We start from the raw sequence: 17,143 nt of genomic DNA, 5'->3' as shown, positions 1-17,143 counted from the left end.
GCCAAATCCTGGAAAACCCCCACGAAAAACACATCGACACATTCCACCTATTCGTCGACTTTAAAGCCGCATTCGACAGCCCTATTCGTTCAGAGGTGTTTAAAGCCATGTCTGCGTTTGGCATTTCTGCAAAATTAATTCGGCTATGCAGGAGCCCTTTAATAAGGAACGATGATTTAGACAAGGTGCTAGTTTGTCGTGTGATCTTTTTAACATCCTGCTGGAAAAGGTCATACGAGAGGCAAAAGTGAACAGAAATGGCAGACTACACCAAACAACACATGTTACTCGCCTACGCCGATGACATCGACATAATGGGTCGAACATTGAGAGCGGTAACATCCACCTTTGAACAAATTGAGAAGGAGTCTGCCAAAGTGGGTATGGCAGTAAACGGTGAGAAAACCAAGCTGATGGTATCAACGCGCAAGACGTCCAGTAGACTCGGACCAACTGTGGAACTTGAGAAGTACAGCTTCGACGTAGTCAAAGATTTTATATACCTTGGTACCGCCATAAACAAAACGAATGACATCAGTTTTGAAATTCGGAGAAGGATAGTGTTGGCCAACAGATGTTACTATCGTCTGAGTAAACAACTCAAAAGCAAGGCCACCTTCCGCCAGACCAAACTCACACTCTACAAGACGCTGATACTACCCATGCTGTTATATGGATCTGAAGCATGGGTACTTACGCAAACAGATGAGGCAGCTCTTGGAGTGTTTGAGAGAAAAATTCTCCGAAAGATCTATGGACCGATCTGCTTACTTACTTAGCTGGCTTGTTACAGAACGGTTGTTCCATAAGCCGAGCTTAAAAAAGATTTCCAAGCGCGTCGGTCTTGTGCGCAAGTCCACCAATTTGGAAGACCACGTTCCAAGATGTTGTTTTCTACTTGGTCTTTCCATCTAATTCGTGGCCTTCCCCTTCTACGGGAACCATCCGTAGGCTCATTTTTATATGCCTTTTGAGCTGGGGCATCTTCATTCATCCGCACAACATGGCCTAGCCACCGTAGTCGCTGCAGCTCAATACGACTGACTATGTCGATGTCTGCGTATAAATTGTAGAGCTCGTGGTTCATTCGACGCCGATATTCACCGTCGACGCAGATCGGCCCGTAGATCTTTCGGAGAATTTTTCTCTCAAACACCCCAAGCGCTGCCTCATCTGCTTGCGCAAGTACCCATGCTTCTGATCCATATAATAGCACGGGTAGTATCAGCGTCTTGTAAAGTGTGAGTTTGGTCTGGCGAGAGGTGGCCTTGTTTCTAAACTGCTTACTTAGACCATAGTAGCATCTGTTGGCCATCACAATCCTTCTCCGAATTTCAAAACTGATATTATTCGTTTTATTTATGGGGGTACCAAGGTATATAAAGTCTTTAACTACCTCGAAGCTGTAGTTCTCAAGTTCCACAGTTGGTCCGAGTCTACTGGGCGTCTTGCGCGTTGATACCATCAGCTTGGTCTTCTCGCCGTTTACTGCCAGACCCACTTTGGCAGACTCCTTTTCAATTTGTTCAAAGGTGGCTGTTACCGCTCGCAATGTTCGACCAATTATATCGATGTCATCGGCGTAGGCGAGTAACTGGTGTTGTTTGGTGTACAGAGTGCCATTTCTGTTCACCTTTGCGTCTCGTATGACCTTTTCCAGTAGGATGTTAAAAAGATCACACGACAAACTGTCACCTTGTCTGAATCCTCGTTCGGTATTGAAGGGCTCCGATAGGTCCTTTCCTACTTTAACGGCTGACCTTGTGCCACTTAAAGTTATCCTGCATAGCCGTATTAATTTTGCAGGAATGCCGAACGCAGACATGGCTTTAAACACCTCTGAACGGATAGGGCTGTCGAATGCGGCTTTATAGTCGACAAATAGGTGATATGTGTCGATGTGTTTTTCGTGGGTCTTTTCCAGGATTTGGCGCAGAGTGAAAATCTGGTCAATGGTCGATTTGCCAGGTCTGAAGCCGCATTGGTATGGTCCGATGATGTCATTGACCATTGGCTTCAATCGTTCACACAGCACACTGGATAGCACTTTATATGCGATGGGAAGGAGACTTATTCCTCTATAGTTGGCACATATCGTCTTGTCTCCTTTTTTGTGTACGGGACACAGGATGCTGAGGTTCCAATCATTGGGCATGCATTCATCTAGCCAAATTGTGTTAATCAGCTGGTGCATGCTCCTGACCAGCATCTGGCCACCAGTCTTGAATAGTTCGGCTGGTAACCCATCGGCTCCTGCTGCTTTGTTGTTCTTGAGCCGATTAATTGCTTTTATGACCTCATCTTGGCTAGGTGGTATACACTCTATACCATCATCTCCTATTGGTTCTGGGGTATCTTCTTCATCGCCACTATTTGATACTAGTAGCTTTTCGAAATGCTCCTTCCAGATCCTCAACACGCTGTCTGTATCTGTCACCAGGTTTCCTTCTTCATCTCTACAGGAGGATGTGCCTGCACCAAAGCCTTCGGTTTGGTGTTTTACTCGTTGGTAAAATTTCCGGACTTCATTCTGACTCCTGTACATCTCGATTTGCTCACGCTCACGTTTTTCTTGTTCTTTCTTCTTTTTTCTGAAAACACGTTTCTCCTCTCTCCTTTTCTCCCGATAATTCTCCATCACGTTACGTGTTGCTACTGTCTGCAGGGTTGCCCTATACGCTGCGTTTTTCACATCAGTAGCATTACGACACTCCTGATCGTACCATGGGTTTCTTGGTGGTGGTTTTTGGTACCCAATTGTTCTTTTTGCTGCAGTTTGTAGGGAGTGGGCAATTCTTTGCCATTGTGTTTCTATACTATTATCGGGACAAGAAGTGCTTTCTTCAAGCAGATGGGTAAGTTGAGCGGAGTAGGCCTCGGCTACCTGTTGTGTTTGCAGCTTTTCGACGTCGAGTTTCCGTGTTGTATTAGATCGCACCTTTGCTGCAACATTTAGACGGGTGCGTACCTTGGCTGCCACAAGGTAATGGTCCGAATCGATATTCGCTCCTCGGATCGATCGGACGTCTAACACACTGGATGCATGCCTTCCGTCTATCACAACATGATCAATTTGATTTCTCGTTACTTGATCAGGAGAAATCCAGGTGGCCTTGTGTATATCGAGATGCTTGAATCTGGTGCTGCTAACTACCATGTTTTTTGCTGCCGCGAAGTCAATCAACCTCATGCCGTTGTCGGAAGTTTCTTCATGAAGGCTGAATTTTCCGACGGTGGGGCCAAAGATATTTTCCCTTCCGATTTTTGCATTAAAATCTCCTAGCAGAATTTTAATGTCATGGCCAGGGCAACGGTCATATGCTGTTTCTAGGCGCTCATAAAATATATCTTTGGTCTGTTCATCTTTATCTTCGGTCGGAGCATGGGCGCAAATTAGACTGATGTAAAAGAACTTCGCTTTTATACGGATTATAGCAATTCGCTCATCTAGTGGAGTGAATCTGGAGACAAGGTCTTTTATTCTCCTGTTAACCATAAATCCGCAGCCAAATTCATGTCTCGTTTCATGGCAGCTATAATACAGGGCGTAATCGTCTGATTTACTTACGCCTGTCCCTTTCCATCGCATTTCCTGTAAGGCAATAATATCGGCTTTGTACTTCTTAAGTATATCCGCCAAAGCGAAGACTGCCCCTGTTCTGTATAGCGTGCGCACATTCCAAGTGCAGATTCGCAGATCGTGGTCCTTTATACGTTTGCGGGGGTCGTCAACATTATGGGGGTTTGGTTTTCTTTTTTTTGCTTTTTCATAGTAGGTTGGGTTTTCCGAGAGTGGGCAACTAACCCGACGCCTCAACCCATTTTTTTATAGTTCTTATGGGTGAACTCGCGGCACATATTAGCTCACTATTTCATCGGGTGATGAGAATAGCTCCCCAGGTGGCACCGCAGGGAGGTCAGTGTCCACAATTGAGATGAAAGAGGGACCAAGATAAGCCTGGGCTTCGCCATGTTAAAGCCAATCAAAGCCGTTGCTTGGTATCTATCATCCCCTACGCCACCCATGGACCGATCTGCGTTGACGGTAAATATCGCAGTCGAATAAACCATGAGTTGTACCAGCTATTCTCGGACATCGACATTGTTAGACGTATTGAGCTGCAGCGACTACGTTGGCTAGGTCATGTTATGAGAATGGATGAAGATGCCCCAGACCAGAAGGCATATAAAAGCGAACCAGCTGATGGTTCACGCAGAAGGGGAAGGCCAAGAATACGATGGAAAGATCAAATCGAAAACAACATTGCCGAAAATGGTCTTTCAAATTGGAAAAACTGCGAAAAAGACCGATGCGCCTAGAAATCTTTTCTAAGCTCGGCTTATGGAACGAAAGTTCTGTCACAAGCCAGCTAAGTAAGTATATAAGGGGTGGACTTTTTAAATAATATTTTTTCAAGACCTATAACAGGCGTGGTTGTTTTTACTTCTACCCTCATCTTCCCCTAACAATATCTTATATCTTTTTGCATAATTAAAAAAAATATGAAATATTAATAAGATTATGCTAAGAAAGGTTTCACTCTCATTCGACAGCCTCTTCTTCATAGCTTTTTGTGTTCCATAGTCCACACCATTATATAAGATGATTTGTTATTTAGAATTTGTAATTAATTCTGTTTTTATTTGTCTACGATATAATTTGAAATGCTAATTATCAATTTCGATGAGCCATTAAATGTGTATTTTATGGCAATTTGCAGATTAGCTGATGCTGATTTTGCTTTCTGATAAGCCCAAATCGTTGTCGTTTTTATTGTAAAATATGGCAGAAACACACTTGGGCATGGTGCCATCTCTCTGCCTTAGCAGGGCAAATCAATTCACTTTCAAAATTGTGGGTCGTTGGCATGTGACAGTCGGTGATTTTTTTCGAGATATATATTTTTAATCAGAATTTTCACTTTCAAAATTCAAATGATACGGGTCCGATTTTTTTAATTTTTTAACAATGGGCTAGGATGACAAGTAAGAATTGTTTTAATACGATGACATGACTTTTAAAACTATTTTAAAACAGTGAGCGGAGCTGTATAGTCGGACAGGGCCGACCATATGAAACCCTACACAGCTACCACCAAACTATTTCTACGGTTCTACACTCTGCGCCTGGGCAAAATATCGCAATATTTGCACTCTCTAAATCAACAGCTTCCCGAGGTGAATATTTAATCCATAAAATAAAACTGTGGTCACTTTAGGTTGTGGTTGAGTTGACCTCGGAATATTGACCGATCGTCATCTAAGATCGCCGTTCTAAGTAAATGTTCAGATCCCTTCACCTGTAAAATATGTGATGTTCTGCATATAATAAAGGCCTCTAGAGCGACCAGAAAATCTGACAAAAATAAAGATTTAGGTTTATTGCACCCTAAACACCATATCAACATCACCGAAAATTATAGACATCGTCATTGACCATAACCAGAATTTTATGTAAAATTTCAAAGTGATCAGCGCGACATTTCCGCCCTCTAGTGGGGTAATAGTAGTCATAGCACATAAACACCTTCAAATATTTACGTATAGCTCCCACATTCAAGTACATACAACTATATAATTGGTATCAATTTAAAGGTCAACCACGCCTCTTGGATATACTATCAACTTCTCGGGTATATGTCCTTCAGGAGTAAATATATTCGCCATAGAATACAAATTTTACGGTTTTCATACAAAAGTCAGGGTCCAACAGGCATGCTTATTCCTTGGCCCAATCCCCTTCTCCATGTAAAAATTCGAGATTTTTGGGTCATAATTGCGGCCTCTGGAGCGACCGGAAAATCAGACAAAAATTAAGTATTTGGTCCATTTTATCCCCTAAGTATTAACCGATCTTTACCAAAAACAATAGGGGTCTTCACTGGGCCGAACCCATCCTACATGCAAAATTTCGTGAAGATTGGTCCAAAACTGTGGCCTGTGTGGTGTTTACAAATTGTAATGGACAGACGGACGGACGGACAAACATGTCTAGATCGACTCAGTTAGTCGAGATATGACTATCGGTATACTTAAAGGTGGGTCTAGAACCAATATTTCGCGGCGTTACAAAGCTATAATACCCTGACAAAATTGTTGTGTAGGGTATAAAAACTCAGTTTTGGATTGTTCCTAAAATATATTTTTCAAAAATCCACGCTTAGACAGATCTTCAAAATATATTTTTAAAAGGTCTCCCAAACTTTGCCCATATTTCACATATTATTTTTTTAATTTTTGGTGGGAATTTTTTGTTCTTTTGCTCTCCTATAAAAATCAAATTACACTTATTTCAATGCCCAATCTTCATAAATTTTCTTGTTAATTTCAGTTTTCCATTTAGTTCTCATACTACAAAAATCCAAAACATGTTGGTTGACCTGCTTGTAGTTTGCATGTCTTTAATTATTTTTAATTAATATCATCTTGATTATAATAAAAGTTTCATTTTTGTTGTTGGTTTGCCTGCTTGGCTGCCTATCATTTGGTTGGGACTGGCTGTTTGAAGTATAGTTTGTTTGTCGGTCGGTTCGGTATTGAATATTATTAATACAAGTTTGGACTAGTCGTCGTCTCATAATGATCATCATTTTGTACCAATTAAGAAGTGCATCATCTTCATGGCATGGTTGGGCAACACATACACACTCAAACATTCATCCATACAGAGAGACCGACAACTGTTGGGCTGACTAGCTTGCTGGTGGACCAGTTGTTGGCTGGCTTACTCGACTATGTGTCTGTTCTATGCTGTCATCTTTGATCAATGTCAATTGTCAATGGCCGCCGTCACCACCACCACATCTACATTTATCCCCTCTGTGAAGTGTTCGTCGTTCGTTCAGATTTGAATAATGTTGGAGGGCAACAGCTTGCATCTTCATGTGAAGGGGTCCCCACATCCACATGCATCTTCATCAGCCTCCTTGTAGCCTAGTTTAAGAATCGTATTCACACAAGACAAGACATGAGAATATTTTTGTTTTAAGAACCCTCCTGGCCTTTATTATTATTAAATTGACATTTAAAGATAATTATTGGCAGAACTGTGTTCCGTTTTAGACTTAGAAAATAAAACTCAGAACGGCAGTAGAAGAAGGTCATAACTAAAATCGATACATTCCCACGGCAAGGATGTTAAAGAGTTAAGAAAATTATTTTGTAAAAATATTTTTTCAAGGGCCTATTATAGGCGTGGATTTTTTTTAAACTATTTTTTCCAGGACCTACTATAGACGTGGATTTTATAAAAATAATTTGTTCCAGCGCCTACTATAGGCGTGGATTTTATAAAAAATAATTTTTTTCCAGGGCCTACTGTAGGCGTTGATTTTATAAGAAAATAATTTTTTTCCAGGGCCTACTATAGGCGTGGATTTTATAAAAAATAATTTTTTTCCAGGGCCTACTATAGGCGTGGATTTTATAAAAAAAATAATTTTTTTCCAGGGCCTACTATAGGCGTAGATTTTATAAAAAATATTTTTTTCCAGGGCCTACTATAGGCGTGGATTTTATAAAAGTAATTTTTTTCCAGGGCCTACTAAAAATAATTGTTTCCAAGACCTACTAAAAATAATTTGTTCAAGGATTCCATTAGGCGTCGATTTATTAACAATAATTTTTCCAAGGACCTATCAAAGGCGTGGATTTTTTTTAATAATATTTTTTCCAGGCGTAGGGGATGATAGATACCAAGCAATTGCTCTGATTGGCTTTAACAGTGCGAAGTCCAGGCTTATCTTGGTCCGTCCTTCATCTCAATTGTGGACACTGACCTCCACGAGGTTTCACCTGTGGTAGCTATTTTCATCACCCGTTAAAATAGTGAGCTAATATGTGCCGCGAGTTCACCCATAAGGACTATAGTTGCCCACATTCGGAAAATCCAACCTACTATGAAAAAGCTAAGAAGAAGAATACCAAACCCCCCTAATATTGACGACCACCGCAAACGTATAAAGGACCACGGTCTGCGAATCTGCGCTTGGAATGTGCGCACGTTGTTAGAACAGGAACAGTTTTCGCTTTGGCGGATGTGCTTAAGAAGTACAAAGGCGATATTATTGCCTTACAGGAAATGTGATGGAAAGGGACAGGCGTACGTAAATCAGACGATTACGCCCTGTATTATAGCTGTCATGAAACGAGACATGAATTTGGCTGCGGTTTTATGGTTAACAGGATAATAAAATACCTCGTCTCCAGATTCAATTCAATAGATGAGCGAATTGCAATAATCCGTATAAAAGCGAAGTTCTTCTACATCAGTCGTATTTGCGCCCATGCTCCGACCGAAGACAAAGATGAGCAGACCAAAGACATATTTTACGAGCGCCATATGACCGTTGCCCTGGCCATTATGCTAGGAAATTTTAATGCCAAAATCGGAAGGGAAAATATCTTTGGCCCCACCGTCGGAAAATTCAGCCTTCATGAAGAAACATCCGACAACGGCATGAGGTTGATTGACTTCGCGGCAGCAAAAAACATGGCAGCACCAGATTCAAGCATCTGGAAATACTCAAGGCCACCTGGATTTTTCCTGATCATGCAACGAGAAATCAAATAGATCATGTTGTGATAGACGGAAGTCATCCATCCAGTGTATTAGATGTTCGATTGATCCGAGGAGCGAATATCGATTCGGACCAAGGTAGTGGTCCTTGGTAGCAGCCAAGTTTCACACTCGTCTTAATGTTGCAGCAAAGGTGCGATCTATCGCAACACGGAAACTTGACGTCGAAAAGCTGCAAACACAACAGGTAGCCGAGACCTACTCCGCTCAACTTTTCCACCTGCTTGACGAAAGCACTTCTTGTCCCGACAATATTATAGAAGCACAATGGCAAAGAATTGCCCACTCCCTACAAATTGCAGCAAAAGCAACACATGGGCACCAAGAAACCCATGGTACGATCAGGGGTGTCGTAATGCTACTGATGTGGAAAACGCGGCGTATAGGGCAACCCTGCAGACAGTAGCAACACGTAATGTGATGGAGAATTATCGGGAGAAAAGGAGAGAGGAGAAACGTGTTTTTGCAGAAAAAAGAAAGAACGAGAAAAACGGGAGCGCGAGCAAAACGAGATGTACAGGAGTCAGAATGAAGTCCGGAAATTTTACCAACAAGTAAAACACCAAACCGAAGGTTTTGGTGCAGGCACATCCTCCTGTAGATATGGAGAAGGAAACATGGCGACATATACATACAGTGGGTTGATGATCTGGAGGGATCATTTTGAAAAGCTTCTGGTATCAAATAGAGGCGGTGAAGAAGATACCCCAGAACCAATAAGAGATGATGGTATAGAGTGTATACGACATAGCCAAGATGAAGTCATGAAAGCAATTAATCGGCTCATGAATAATAAAGCTTAAGGAGCCGATGGGTTACCAGCCGAACTATTCAAGAATGGTGGTCAGATGATGGTCAGGATCATGCATCAGCAGGTGCATGACCCACGAAAACACATCGTCACATACCACCTATTCGTCGACTATAAAGTCGCATTCGACAGCCCTATCCGTTAGATTGTGATGGCCAACAGATGCTACTATGGTCTAAGTAAGCAGTTTAGAAACAAGGCCACCTCCCGCCAGACCAAACTCCCACTTTACAAAACGCTGATACTACCCGTGCTGTTATATGGATCTGAAGCATGGGTAATTGCGCAAGCAGATGAGGCAGCTCTTGGGGTGTTTGAAAGAAAAATTCTCCGAAAGATCTACGGGCCGATCTGCGTCGACGATCAGTCAGTCGTATTAAGCTGCAGCGACTACGGTGGCTAGGCCATGTTGTGCGAATGAATGAGAATGCCCCGGCTCAAAAGGCATATAAAAGTGAGCCTACTGATGGTTCCCGTAGAAGGGGAAGGCCACGTATTAGATGGAAAGATAGTAGAAAACAAAATCTTGGAACGTGGTCTTTCAAACTGTAGGAGATGCGCACAAGACCGATGCGCTTGAAAATCTTTTTTAAGCTCGGCTTATGGGACAACCGTTCTTTTCGATTTTTTCTCGAGTACCTACTATAGGCGTGGATTTTTTAAATAATATTTTTTCAAAAACCTATCAGAGGCGTGGATTTCTTAAACATATTTTTTCAAAAACCTATCAGAGGCGTGGATTTCTTAAACATATTTTTTCAAAAACCTATCAGAGGCGTGGATTTCTTAAACATATTTTTTCGAGGACCCACAGAGGCGTGGATTTCTTAGAAATATTTTTTCATGGACCTATCAGAGGCGTGGATTTCTTAGAAATATTTTTTCATGGGCCTATCAGAGGCGTGGATTTCTTAGAAATATTTTTTCAAGGACCTATCAGAGGCGTGGATTTCTTAGAAATATTTTTCCAATGACCTATCAGAGGCGTGGATTTCTTAGAAATATTTTTCCAAGGACCTATCAGAGACGTGGATTTCTTAGAAATATTTTTCCAAGGACCTATCAAAGGCGTGGATTTCTTAAACATTTTTTCAAGGCGATGTTTTTCCCATTTTAAAATCTCTACCACACCAAACTGCGTACTAAAGAAAATGAAAGGAAAAAGAAGAGGTTTGTCCAAAACAACGACAACAACAACAAGAACGACAAAGTTGTTTTCAAGGTCACAATTAAAGTACAAATTCTTATGAACTACAGTAGAAGGAAGGAAGGAAGGGCAGAAGGCTACATCATACATTTTTGAGGTACTCAATCTCCACGAGAGTTGTTTTTTTGTGTTGCAGAGTAAAGGCGAAACAAAAACTGTCTGGCCACTTATGATCAGAGCCGTAACAATAGTGTGTTGCAGCTGTGTGCCGGTTGTCTGAGGGTCACATATTGCCAGGGTCTGTGTCTGTTGATATTCATAAACAAGCTGCACGCATTAAATTGTTGTTCTGGTTGATAATATTGATGGCCTAAGGCAACAAATTGTGATGGTGGTAATAATATCACAACTATGGTATTACCAAAGCACCATCATTGGCATCGCCATCATCATCAGATGCAGCATCTTGAACTCCACACTATGCTCCAGATCCAAAATAAACTGAAAACTCAATGAAAACGAAAAGAATATGAAATAACGAACAGCAACAACAAAAAATTGGTAACAATCGAGTGCGAAATCACATGCGGCACAGTTTTCGTTTAATAAACAATATTTTCGTAGCCGTAGTTGTTTTTGTTGTTGTTGGTTGTGGTCAAATTTTTGTGAAGTTGCTGTTGTTGCTGCTGTTATTGCTTGCTGAACAAATTAAATTCGATTATTAAAAGCATACATCATGTTGATTGATTAAACTTATTACAGAATTCCTTTTGTTTCGTTTCGGATTTTTCGTTTTGGTTGTGGTCCGGACATCAAAATGCTTTTAATTTTCTGTTTGAGCAACAAAATTGCGATCATTTGTTCTTGTTGTTGTTTTAAGGGGTTATTTTACAAATTATATGGGGGTTCCTTTAACAAAAAACGAAACGAAAAACTGTAGTGATTTTTGTAAGAACAAGATGTATGTATGTTGAATAACGTCGAATAAAACACGTGGTAGTAGCATGTGGTCATTAGAAGACCTGTGGAAGGAGAAGGAATTGTGGAGCTCATCAGAGAGAATACAATGGGGGTCTAACATCAGACTTTCATGATTTTTTTGTATGGGAGTCTTCGCTAATATAGAATACCATGAGGGCCTTCTAATAAATACTGATTTTTCGAATAAGAATAAAAATATCGTTAAGACGGGCACAAATTTGTATACCATCCCCCATGTAGTGTGTCTTCTAAATCCCTTAAATCGGTCGGAACCTTTATATGGGCACTTTGTCTTTGTAAATTTTCTGCTAGTAATTTATTTATACTCTGAGAGTAATACAGACACTCAGGTTTGGAAATTGACATAGGAACTTCAAAATATAGGAATTGAGTGGAAGTATTTTATATGATGGCTATACTAAAAATACCGATAATGGGGCGGTCAAAACATGGGTTTTTATATATTTCTCCAAAAATGCTTCAAAGCCCTAAATAGTAATGGATATTTACAAGTATTTTTCAATGGCCTAAATATTAATAGATTTTTTAATGGGCCAAAAGAATCGTAGATTTTCTAAAGAAGAGGTTTTCAAGGCCCAATAGAAGCGATGATATTTTAAAGAATGTTTTTCAAGGCCAAAAGATGCGAAGATTTTTTAAATATTTTTTTTATTCCAGACAGTTTGAAACAATGAAAGTTTGAAAAATACGATTGCGGTATTTCAAAAGAAGTTTCTAAGATCGTCAAACCATGTGAGTCCGAAACCACATAGTAGCTTTTAAAAAGCTCTCCGAATCAAATGGTCGCCTGATTACTTATTGAATCCCGCACAATGGTACCGTGGATCTATGCGTATGAGCCAAACACAACACAACAATTGACCTTGTGGATCTTCCGGATGAATCCGACGGAATTAATTCGTTGAAAAATCACATCGAAACTAAAGAAGCCTGAATATAAGCTTAGTGAAGCCCCTGTCCTGCACTATTTTCGTTACTTTGAAAGCGATAGCAGCATTTTCCAACAGAAGTCGATGTAATACGACATTCCAGTTTCTTGTAAGGTAAAAAGATATTTTCCGAAAATTTTCGTTATAGGTCCATGTATTTACATAGCTCCCATCTATAGATGCCCTCCCATTTTCGGCGTTATTAAGGTTTAATCCGCATTTGTCAACAGAAGAGTCTATATTTTGACATTCCAGGTTCTTGGAGGTTGAAAATAATTTTTAATTTTTTTTCGTTATAGGTCCATTTTTGCCGTAGCCGGATTTCGATATAGGTACATGATTTAACATATCTTTCATATAAATATGCCGTCTCATTTTTTGCATTATTAAGGTTTAATCCGCATTTGCCAACATAAGAGGCCGTAATTTGGCATTTCAGGTTCTTGGAGAGTGAAAATACATTTTTCGGAATTTTTCGATATATATCTATTTTTTGTCAATATTTCGAATGTTTTAGCTAAATTTCACAACACAATTGAAACCACTTGAAATTTTGCATTCCAAGTTCTCGACGTTGGTCGGTCCATGCTTCGGCACATTTTCAGTGGTTTGAGGCTTTTGCGGGGTTATTATTAGTTCGTTGAAGGTTTGTTTTGTGGAAGTACCTAACCTTGTTTTCTTATCTACGGGTCTCCAAATAAGTATTTAATTTTCTCAGGGCATAAACAATCTATCAGCTGACTATTTACAATGATATAGTCTTCACATATTGAAGCCGACATTTTTAAAAAAAGTGAGGGTATAACAGGTGGAGGAGGGTACAAAAAGTTCGGCCCATTCGATCTTAACGACCTGTTTACTTGATTTTATGTTCTAAATATATTTTGATTATTTTTAATATTAACCACACCTAATTAATATATTCGAAAGATTTCACACACTTAAATATGAAAATCTAATTAATGTTCGGAATATTATCCCATTCTTGACATAATGTTCGAAATATTATCCAATTTTTGATATAATGTTCGGAATATTACCATTCATTAGTATTATTTTGGAAATAGTATCAGGTGTTGATACTATTTCCAAATGATGTTCGAAATTGTATCTACACCTTATTTTAATTTTCGAAATTTTATTTTTAATTATTTACGCCTTATTATGATTTTCGAAATATTATCTATGCCTTATTTTGATGTTCGAAATATTAAATAACCTAATTCTGATGTTCGAAATATTATGTACGCCTTATTTTTATGTTCGAAATAAAATCCTCTTCTTTTTCGATATTCGAAATAATATTCACGCCTTATTTTGATGTTCGAAATAATATTCACGCCTTATTTTGATGTTCGAAATATTATCTATACCTCATTTCGATGTTAGATATATTATCCATGCCTCATTTTGGTGTTCGAAATTTTATCTATACCTCATTTCGATGTTCTAAATATTATCCACGCCTTATTTTGATGTTCGAAATGTGACTCACGACTTATTTTGATGTTCGAATTATTAGGTACACCTTATTCTGATGTTCAAAATATAACCTACGCCTTATTTCGATGTTCGAAATGTTATCCGCTCATTATTTTTATGCTCTCCAATTGATGTTGGAAATTATCCATGCCGTATTTTTGAGTGCGAAATATTATCCAGGCCTTATTTGGAAGTTAGAAATATTATCCACGCCTTACTTTATTCCAATTCATATTCGAAATATTATCCGTGCCTTATATTTATGTTCGAAGTATTATCCACGACTTATTTTGATGTTTAAAATATTTACAAGCACGATTATAATACTCAAAATAGTATCTTTTCCTCAAATTTATGTTCGAAATACCACCCAATAGTTTATGAACTCCCTTTCTGGGTTCTATTTACGTCCTGGTCTTCTTATTACATAATCTTGCAACAATTTACCGTTCATCAGCAGCTTCTTTCACGTACATTTTTCTTATAAGAAAAAATGAAAAACGTTAATCACCACCTCTTCTTGATTACAACAACGATGGCAACAACAAAACATATTTCCTGGTACTTTACAAACAACAAACATTTAGGCAATTTTAATCAATTCCTTAACGGGGAGTTTCATTTTAAAGGGAAGAAAATAAAAATAATCAACAACATAGCTGTAATTTTTTAAGACTAAGACTCTCGATCCCTCTTTTCCGCCTAATAATGTTAACGACTAATACCATGGCTACATACCTCTATTTTTAATTTCATTAACAGCATTGCGATTATTTTCATCATGAACATTATTGCTGTTGTTGTTGTTGCTGCTGCTATTGCTGCCGCCGCCAAGTGTGGAGCTTTTCTTTTTGGTATTACATTCTTCACCAGTGGAATGGCCACTTTCCTCTTCGTCCAAATCATCGTCATCGTCTTCATCATCTTCGCCAGTTTCAACGCCATCATCTTCATCATCATCATCGTCGACGTCGTCGTCTTCATCATCGTCGTGAGCAACAACTTCATCCTCGTCCTCATCATCATTGTGGCCAACAGTAGCTACAACATTACCACCACCTCCAGCCATGTTGTTATTGCAACGATGATTGTTTTTAATGTTTGCTCGGGAGTTTTTAGTGATTTTTGATGAGTTCGACGGGCTTTTACGAACCATCATGCCACTTGTGGTTGTTGTTGTTGTTCCGACTTTAACATCATTGTGTGACCATAATTTGGTATTACCGTTTGTTGTCGATGACGACGACTTCTTCTTTTCATCGGTGAGCATTGCCGTTGTTGTGGTTGTTGTTGATGCACCCGTCGATTGGGTGGACGTTAAAATATCCTTGTGATAGGAATTATGACGACTGCGTGCCACAGCTGCTGCTGCCGTATTTGCTGCATCTGAATTACTCGATTGTAATAGACTACCGGTGGTATTAATGGTTGTGGTGGCCTGTGCACCCGGAAATGTGGCATTTCGTTTGTGACGACCTTTGGCCTTGGGGAAGGCGACCAATATATTTAACCACCATTTGGATTCTTCGGGACAGGTACCTTTAACGAACGTAACACGATCTGGTGCTGTTATGGCAATCGAATTGCTATGACCGGTAACATCTTCGGCGGTGGTCACCTCTAGAACTTTGGTCATATCGATGCAGGCCTGTGGAACGGTTTCGGGCTGGAAGGAAGGGAAAATAAAAATAAAAATGGTTGAAAACACATTTGAAAAAAATAACAAAGAAAGTTTCGAGGTTCGAATAGTTAGACATGAAAAATATTTATGTTCGAAATATTAATGCATACATAAAAATAGGTTCGAAATACTTATGATATATTTCGTAATAGTAGTTATAGCTTTTAATATATGTTTGAAATATTATCCACGCTTTATTTTGATGTTCGAAATATTATCCACGCCTTATTTTGATGTTCGGAATATTATCCACGCCTTATTTTGATGTTGGAAATATTATCCACGCTTTATTTTGATGTTCGAAATATTATCCACGCCTTATTTTGATGTTCGAAATATTATCCACGCCTTATTTTGATGTTCGAAATATTATCCACGCCTTAATTTGATGATCAAAATATTATCGACGCCTTTTTTAATGTTCGAAATATTATCCACGCCTTATTTTGTTGTTCGAAATATTATCCACGCCTTATTTTGATGTTCGAAATATTACCCACGCCTTATTTTGATGTCCGAAAAATTATCCACGCCTGATTGTGAATCCCGAAATATTATCCACGCCTTATTTTGATGTCCGAAAAATTATCCACGCCTGATTGTGAATCCCGAAATATTATCCACGCCTTATTTTGATGTCCGAAAAATTATCCACGCCTTATTTTGATGTTCGAAATATCATCCACCCTTTTTTGATGTCCGAAAAATTATCCACGCCTTATTTTGGTGTTCGAAATATTATCCATGACTTACTTTGATATTCGGAATATTATCCACGCCTTATTTTGATGTTCGAAATATTATCCACGCCTTATTTTGATGTTCGAAATATTATCTACGCCTTATTTTGATGTTAGAAATATTATTCACGCTTTATTGTAATGTTCGAAATATTATTCACGCCTTATTTTGATGTTCGAAATATTATCCACGCCTTGTTAATGTTCGAAATATTATCCACGCCTTATTTTAATGTTCGAAATATTATTCAGGCCTTATTTTGATGTTCGATATATTTTTCATGATTTTGATGTTCGAAATATTATTCACTCCTTATTTTGGTGCTCGAAATATTATACACAACTTATTTTGATGTTCGAAATATTGTTAACGCCTTATTTTGATGTTCGAAAAATTATTCACTCCTTATTTTGGTGTTGGAAATATTATCCAGACATGTTCGAAAAACTATTAAATCTTAGTATTGATGTTCGAAAAATCTTTCGTGCCTCAGTTTGATGTTAGAAATATTATTCTCGCCTCAGATTAATGTTCGATATTTTATTCAAGCCTCATGTTGATGTTCGAAATATTCTCCATGTCTCAAATCTAAGTTCGAATTCACGCCTCCTTTTCTATATAATTTTATTAATTTTCATATTTATCCTCTTCTTGATTTAATCCTCTCCGGTATCTCCTGATTCAAATTTGTCCAAAAAAGACAACACCAACAAAAATTGACATGCACAAATCCAAAAAAAAAAAAACAACGAAAATAATAACTACAAGATAT

The 17,143-nt window shown here is 38.8% G+C and overlaps 1 protein-coding gene across 1 annotated transcript in view; it reads right to left on the bottom strand.

Annotated features, from left to right (window-relative positions):
- LOC133325976 (protein outspread) overlaps positions 1–17,143 on the bottom strand; it is a 78,160-nt gene that overhangs the window by 47,607 nt on the left and 13,410 nt on the right. Inside the window, exon 3 of the mRNA XM_061534664.1 lies at positions 14,688–15,615. Within this exon, the coding sequence (XP_061390648.1) occupies positions 14,688–15,615 (928 nt within the window). The remainder of the gene's footprint in view (positions 1–14,687; positions 15,616–17,143) is intronic.

Source organism: Musca vetustissima, unplaced genomic scaffold, assembly GCF_032173495.1.
Source record: "Musca vetustissima isolate MV318-11 ecotype Yass unplaced genomic scaffold, APGP_CSIRO_Mvet_v1 utg18653, whole genome shotgun sequence".
Classification (NCBI taxonomy): domain Eukaryota; kingdom Metazoa; phylum Arthropoda; class Insecta; order Diptera; family Muscidae; genus Musca; species Musca vetustissima.
The sequence above is the reverse complement of the archived record's forward strand: the minus strand, read 5'-3'. Positions and strand labels throughout refer to the sequence as shown.